Raw genomic sequence first — 7,653 nt, forward strand, 5'->3', positions numbered from 1 at the left:
TATATATATATATATATATATATATATATATATAAATTGACTCAATTACCGACCATTAGTCTATGTGTAATAAATAGTTATATGGAGGGATATAGACATACATGTGTTTGTGTAGTGTATGCATATACACACAATGTCCAACTATGGTCTATACAAGTTTGCAAAATATATATAGTGTCAAAACACGCAACAATTTACACTGATACAAATTAATAACATAGAACGATCCTATCCAGTGACTCATATTGTGAATGGCAACCTAACTTTACTTTGAATTTTCACACAACAGCAACATGTAACATGTTACAAAAAAAGCAATGTATGTAAACGCAAACCTGATAGTTTAATATCCCAATGAAGGTAAATTAACAAGCTTAATGTGGATATTGTGTAAATTGTTGGCTGAACATCAACAATACCCCCAACCAAAATATATATATTTATATTCATAAAGACAAACAGGCTTTACAGTCTTGTGCTCCAGATGTGTGCCAATGCACTGTGCAATGTGTTGCAGACATAGCCATGGATTGAATCATGGATTTTTATCCCCTCAATAAACAGGTGCTGTAACACGGTAATAACAAAAGTTAAAGAAAAAAGTGAGCATGGATCTTTAAGACTACAGGTGGCACAGAGGTATTTTTTACATAAAAAGTGGGGCAACTGTAAAAAAAAAAAAAAAAAAGGGTGGCATACTAGCAATAATACCAGCTAACTGTAGACGATGTAGTTTCTCCAGAAAGCTTGTTGGAATTGCACAGACTTGGATCCCTCGTGCCTCTAACTACCATTCACATACCTTTTAGACCATAACACTAGTTAAGTTGTAGGGGTGACAGTAATGTCAGATGCAGGAGTTTGCCCTGCAACTGAAAGGTTGTTCATTTAAAGCCCAGCTCTGTCATTTAGTGTCATTGTGTTTGTGGCTACACTGTAGCTTGCCAAAAACCAGAAGTGTAAATAAGTGAATGACTGAATGTAGTGTAAAGCACTTTGGACGGTCTCCTGACTTAAAAAAAGCGCTATATAAGTAAATATACCATTTACCATTGATGGTCTTTTTGGAGCCTAAACAAAGTCCTCTGGGACATAATTAAAAGTGATTGCCATGCTATAGTGGGAAGTACAAAGCTAATAAGTGGAGTAGGACGGGTATCACAAAATATCCTATTATTTTCTATAAATAACCCATAATGGCTGATGGTGAACCTTTTTCAAGCTGTTCTATTCAGGACTGTGACAGTTTCCATAAAACTTTCCAAATCCAGGCGCTCATTATTAACATGAATGTTCCCCTACTGTTTAAAGGATGCAAAGTCAGGTTTTGAGGGTTTCATATAGTGTGGCAGTAAGTTAATCTTCTTGGAAACGGGCTATCTAAGTACATTGCTATTGTCAAAATAATTTACAGACTTAGGTAAAAGTAAAAGTAAAAGCAATTAAGCCTGAAAATGCTGTCTGAGTAAATCCAAGTCAGAATTCTTTCTGAGTGTCAGCAGGGTTCGGATGAAACAGTGTTTATGTCCCACAACAGAATAAAATGCTAAATATGCAACATCGTTTGAAAAACAGTAGCTCATACATTTAGTTATATAATAATGTCATTTTTGGATTGTTGAATAAATAAAAATAAAAAAAATCTATAATCCTCCTGTGCAAGCATGATTTTACCAGACCCATAATTTTATCACGGACAAATGCGTTAAGTTAATATTATTGCACATAATGACATGGTAAGTAAGGCTTTGCTCACAAATGACATTCACCTTCCACTTAAGTTAAAGGTAGGATCAAAAGATATCTGGGGTACTTTCTTCTTTGCAGGGAGGCTGAAAACACTAAAAGAGGAACAGAAACCCTTCAAATTCCATCTGCTCCTAAAACCAATTTGAAGGGGTCTTACTAGGTAGTTTAGGCTTGACGTGTATTAAAGCAGAATGCATACAAAGGAGATGGCTGTTTGTCGAATGACCAGGGTTCCATTTTCTATCGTTGGTTAGTATGGACCTAGAAAATTTACATGAGGATACATAACAATTGCACTTTATAATGGGATTAGATTATGCAACAAGCTATTTCCTAATGCCTGTATGACATGTGTATCTCTTATTTAAATGTAAACTTCTGACATAAAATTATTTTTTGTTTACAAAATCCCAAAATTTTTCATGAGTCTAGTTTGTCAGCTTCTTGTGGCGTTTTATAAGAGGTTCTTTTTTAAAGGAAAATTTCTGTGTGATAAGATTACAGCCACAGTATATTAACAAGGCATTATGGAAATTCTTAATGATACTGCCACCTGTGGCCAAAATACATAACTGCAACACTACTCTACTTGTTTTTGTAGCTCACAGTCACACTTAAAGATATAGTGGAGGATTTTTGCGAATTTTTGAAAAGACCCCCCTTCTTTACTTAAAAAAAAAAATGCACATACACAACCCTGTACCCGATCCAGAGAAGGAACGCCTATTAAACGTGTGCGAGAGCATGCAGAAGCCCATTTCTCCTCATGCACGCTCTGTTTAAAAGTTGCTATTTGCATTGCTCCTGCAAGCTTAATATCCAAAAGAAGATTTGCAATTTTTCCACTATGTCAGACTCACCACAGCTAAGTGAAATGGGAACGAGGACGGCCTTACTTAAACAGATCACCAGAATGATTGACAATTAGGAGGACCACTTATTGAGATGATCCACCTAGAAAAAGTACATCCTCCTCTATACCTTTAAAAGGGTTTTTTTTTTTGTTTTTTTTTTACTTTTTCATCTAACAATGAGTTGCCATTGGTGTCTGAGTTGAGCTGGAATTTGGTCGCTTCTGAGAAGCCGCAAAATCCATTTGGAAAATAACGCTTCAATGTTTTGCTAGGTTGGACCAATTTAACGTGGACGCGCTTGACGTCACATCCATCCGACTCGAAGTAAATTCAGGACAATAGGCTGCAGGTTTGTAGATGAAGTGGCAGTGAACTACTAAAGTGCCAATCTACTCATCAAATAATGTTTTAGTCATAAAGGGCCAAATAAAAAGGCAATTTTTATAGATATTTTTCAGTAAATATTGTGTCTTTAAAAATCGGTCTGGGGAGGCTACACTTTGGGAACTGTGTTGCAATGATGTGTGAATCTTTCCATTCATATTCCAACTTCCATTATGTAATAAATAAATAATCCTTCATTATTTTGTATAAAAGTTTGCTTGAATGTGTTTTTATCAAGGTATAAATGTAAGATGTGGAGGAGTAGCCCCAAAGCAAATATTCAAACAATGACATGTTTTCCCACCAACATTGTAAACTCTGGTGTCTGTGGGGAAATCTGAATGTGCTTTAAAAGTGTGTGGGATAATGCTGACTTCTCACAGAGAAGAGGTCAACATTTGTTCAGAATAAAAACAACCTCCAACGATCAGACTCTGATGTTTAGTCTCTACACATTGTGATGTACCAGAATGGTACGCTAAAGGAGGCAAAAGAAAAACAACAATTTGCTGGGCTTCTCTGATGGTTTCACACTAAAGACGCATTGTTGGGTGTAAGGGCGGTTCCTTCTGAGCCCTGCTGCTCTAAGGGACTGGATTTGTCCAGGACAGATGTTTGTGTGACTGTACTGCTTTCGTTTAAAAGCGTACGCCGTCGTTTACTGTAGCTAAGGTAACTCTGAGTCTGCCACTTCCAAAATCGCTTCTTCATCTCAGCCTGGACCTAAAAAAAGAAATACAGATTTTTTTTTTTTTTTTAAGTAAAGCACTTAAAGTTTATTATATAAACATGGTTTTGGAGAATATTTCTGGATACATTTGATTTGACAACGATCCAGAGATTTCAGCTACAAAAACATAGGTTCCCTAAAAATTGTAAAAGACCTTAAAAAAAGAAGCTTAAGGTTTTAAAGATTAAAAAGAAAGTCTGACAAATTAAAACTAATATAAAGAGTTCAGTAAACATTTCAATCTTTAAACATAATCGTGTAGAGTGGGAACAATTATTATGAAAATTGTATTTTTCAGGATTAATCGTCATTTTGAACAACTGCAGCTACCTAAAACCTGAATAATTAGCAAAGTAAACGCAAGATTTTTAATTTGAAATTATTATTTGAATTATTATCAAACAAAAAAATACATTTTACTAGTTTATTTCCATCAGCTAAAGTGAGAATATTAAAGGGGTCATAGAATGCAAAACCGAGTTTACATTATCATAGATGAATAACGATAGTTCAGTGGGTGAAATGGACGAACAGAGAAGTTCAAACCCAATCGACTCCCCCTTTCCCTGCAGATCTCACTATTCTAAACTTCCACCATATAACGGGCAAATCCAAACGAAGCACCAAATAGACGTCAACTCGGGGATGTTGCCTTAAGTGGTTCTGGCCTATACTTTTGTCACACCCAGAAATGTACATACAGACCAGCCAACTGGTTCACTGGCCCAAGGGAGGGGTGTGTGGGTGAGTGGGTATGAAGTGTTGTCTGCACGGCCGCTGACTGGACCGGACCTCAGCAGAGTCATGAGCCGCCCCCGGAGGCTGGGGGCCGGTAAGGCAGACAGAGGGGAAGCACTGGGCTGTCCGTGTCCAGGCTACCGTCACTGGGTCGTGTCGCAGTACGAGTGCCAGGTGGGTTTCAACTACATGCTGCACTGCAGTCAATCCCGGACGATTTTGAAATTTTTAGGTATGAAAAATCCGGGAAAGAGAGGACATCTGGTCACCCTACCATATCAACAATTTGATGTTTCAGTGAGTGAGTGCTTGTTGCTATGATACTTCTTTGCTCAGCAGCTTCGCTCGTTGTAAACAAACCAATCAGCGCACAGCTCATCTAAATATTAATTAGCATACCATAAAATGAAGAAAACCTGTCATTTCATTTTAGGGCTTTAAACCAGGCTTGAATTAGGGCTCATAGAACAGCAAATATGCCATTTTCAGCCCAACCAATGTTTCACACCCTATTCAGAGACCTTTTAAGGACCAGCACCAAATACCCTATAGAATCATTCTATGACCCCTTAAAACAATAAAAAATTTACAAGAAAACTTTTGACAATAAACTAAACCAAAAAAAGTGTTCTTCCTTTTAATTCTTTCAACAGCAATTAGCAGCCTTCTTATTCATGCATAACAATGATGATATGGTAAAAATACAACCTAACTAATAAATGTGCATACAGTGTGTAACTGAGCATATTTTAAAACCAAAAATTCCACGAGCCAGACTACACGAAACATAAAAACTGTAACGCTATGCATAAGATAAAAAAATACTGAACATCAAACCAATTTCAAAGGATCTCCTCTAGATGGCAATAACACCCTATTCAATGAATGATCAAACTTGTCCTGAAATTATAACATTTATTCCAACTTCTTTTTTGCAATTATTAAAAAAAAGAGATTTAGTTCACTCTATATAAAACATGACTTATTTTTAAGTGATTGACAGATTTAAAATAGAAAGTGGATGATGAGCACTCACCTCTCCGTTTAGGAAACAGTACAGCAAGGCAACCACAAACCCCTTTGTAATAGAAAATCATCATATCAGTTGTTAAACATTATTTTTTAACTATTTTTCAAAGTGTGCTTCTAGTTGTACCTGGAAGGAGCCCAGGCCGAGCTCAATGAAGAGCCGAGCTTCTGCTCCTGTATGTTCTGGCAGGAAGGCAAACACCATATAGTGCATCCCAAACAGTGGGATGAGCAGCAGTGTGGATTTGGCCAGTCGCCTGCAGACACATGCAGCTCAAAAAGATTACATGGGTATACAGCCATGTGTCGTTTTAGATGCTCATAGAAAAGGATTTGTTCTCTCTTACTTAAAATGACTTGTATCGTTACCGCTGACTCCAGGAGTAGTCAATTTCTGAACCAGAATACGGATCACGTTCAGAAAGATGATGAAGTTAACCTACATAGGAAAAAAACAATAAACAATGTAAATCCCTTTATTGTCCCTCAATGGGAAATTTGTTCTCTGCATTTTGACCCATCCCCTTGGGGAGCAGTGGGCTGCCATCGTGCAGCTATAGGATCTGATGCTTCAAGTCACAGTTGTAAAATACTTTTATTTGCCGCTACCACAGAGTCTGAGATGGAGCCCTTGGGATTTAAGTTATTCAACTGAAAAGTACCCAATCTTACCCAAGGGGTAGATTTGCTTGGACATCCATGCCTTGAAATCTTGGACACAGCCTTAAATGTTTACCACTCAAATAGTTTGGAAAATACCTTGAGACTCTTCCCAGCTTGATTGGTAGCAATGTTTACTTTTCACAAGATTATAGCTGGTTCTTTTTCCACCCTGGCATGTGCTAACACAAGGCATTATAGTCCAGAGCAGCATACTTACAGTAGGCCCTAGCTTTCATAGATGTTATCCAACCAGCAAAAATCTATGAATCCAGTTCTTGGCTTCACTTTTTCCTTTAAATACGGTTGAGACAGACATTTATCACTCTTAGGAAACCCTGGTATGCCCTATATATGAAAGACGGTGCTGTAAGCAACTATGCAGTTGCTTACAGCAAATTCCTAATCATGATGCAAATAGTAAGCATCCACCCAAAATGAAGTAAACTAACAGACGACAAATTTGAAACAAAAAAAAGAGAGTGGAAAAATGGGAAAATCCAATAAAGTTGTAACCCTGCCTACAAATAAGACAAAATATCAAAAGTTGTTTCAAACATTCTCTATTATTTTCTCTCATAAGATATCATCTCAGTAGGAGAAATTAAACCATTTGTTGGGACTAATTATTATTGCCACTCACTGACACAGGTTTATGTTATGGTTCTCCCCTTGTGGACTTCTGTTTGAGTTTCTTTTTAAGTTTTTAGTTCCACTTTGATTTATGTTATTCTGAGTTTTCTAGTTCATTTGTTTTTCTATTTTGTTTTATATGTATGCAGATTTGTGTTTACTGAGTCACTCTCTGTTGTCCCTTGTGCCTGTTTGCTTTCCCCTTGGCTCCCTTCTAGTTAGCTCTATTCACACCTGCTCCATATCAGCTCATTAGCACATTCTTTGTCCTGTTCCTCATATATACACCACCTCTGCAGTTCCTCATTGCTGGTTTCATGTTGATTTCCTGGATTTTTAAATTTTCAGTATTTTGTCCTACATTTGTGGTTTTCAGGATTTTTTTTTTGTTTTTTTGACTGCTTCTGTTGCCTGTGGTATTTCAGTTAAATCAGCAAAACTCTGCCTCCTGCCTTTATCTCTGCATTTGGTCCTCAAAAACCTCCAACAAACAGTGACAATTTAGAGTTAAATATCAACCAAGGTCTAAGGCTGAGGACTTTTTATAACCCCTCAATAGCAAGTGCTGTACCAGCAGTGTACTCACCAGTAGGGAGGCAGTTATTGGACCCTTTATGATCCACCAGATGAAGGCAACATCTGTGTCATCCCAGCACCTGGGATACATAACAGTCAGTGATATAATAAACAGAACAATTTCAAAACCCACACTAGTTTGTCTCATTACAAAATATGCAATATGTTACCAGAATCTTAATGCTAGAAATTCAACCCCAAGGGTCTGATCTTCACAGGGTTTTTCTGTATTAGAACACATGAAATTGTGTTTGTATGTGCAGTGCAGATCTTTAAAGTGGACTCAAAGTGATTTGCTTT

General features: G+C 37.1%; 1 protein-coding gene across 1 annotated transcript in view; it reads right to left on the bottom strand.

Annotated features, from left to right (window-relative positions):
* Positions 1–2,713: 2,713 nt before the first annotated feature.
* LOC107093316 (pituitary adenylate cyclase-activating polypeptide type I receptor-like) overlaps positions 2,714–7,653 on the bottom strand; it is a 42,575-nt gene continuing 37,635 nt past the window's right edge. The window contains exons 9-13 of the mRNA XM_015388307.1: positions 7,364–7,433; positions 5,832–5,923; positions 5,612–5,741; positions 5,492–5,533; positions 2,714–3,710 (exon numbers count right to left, since the gene is read on the bottom strand). Of these exons, the coding sequence (XP_015243793.1) occupies positions 3,516–3,710; positions 5,492–5,533; positions 5,612–5,741; positions 5,832–5,923; positions 7,364–7,433 (529 nt within the window). The 3' untranslated portion in view covers positions 2,714–3,515. The remainder of the gene's footprint in view (positions 3,711–5,491; positions 5,534–5,611; positions 5,742–5,831; positions 5,924–7,363; positions 7,434–7,653) is intronic.

This window comes from Cyprinodon variegatus, unplaced genomic scaffold (assembly GCF_000732505.1).
Source record: "Cyprinodon variegatus isolate N-32 unplaced genomic scaffold, C_variegatus-1.0 Scaffold419, whole genome shotgun sequence".
NCBI lineage: Eukaryota > Metazoa > Chordata > Actinopteri > Cyprinodontiformes > Cyprinodontidae > Cyprinodon > Cyprinodon variegatus.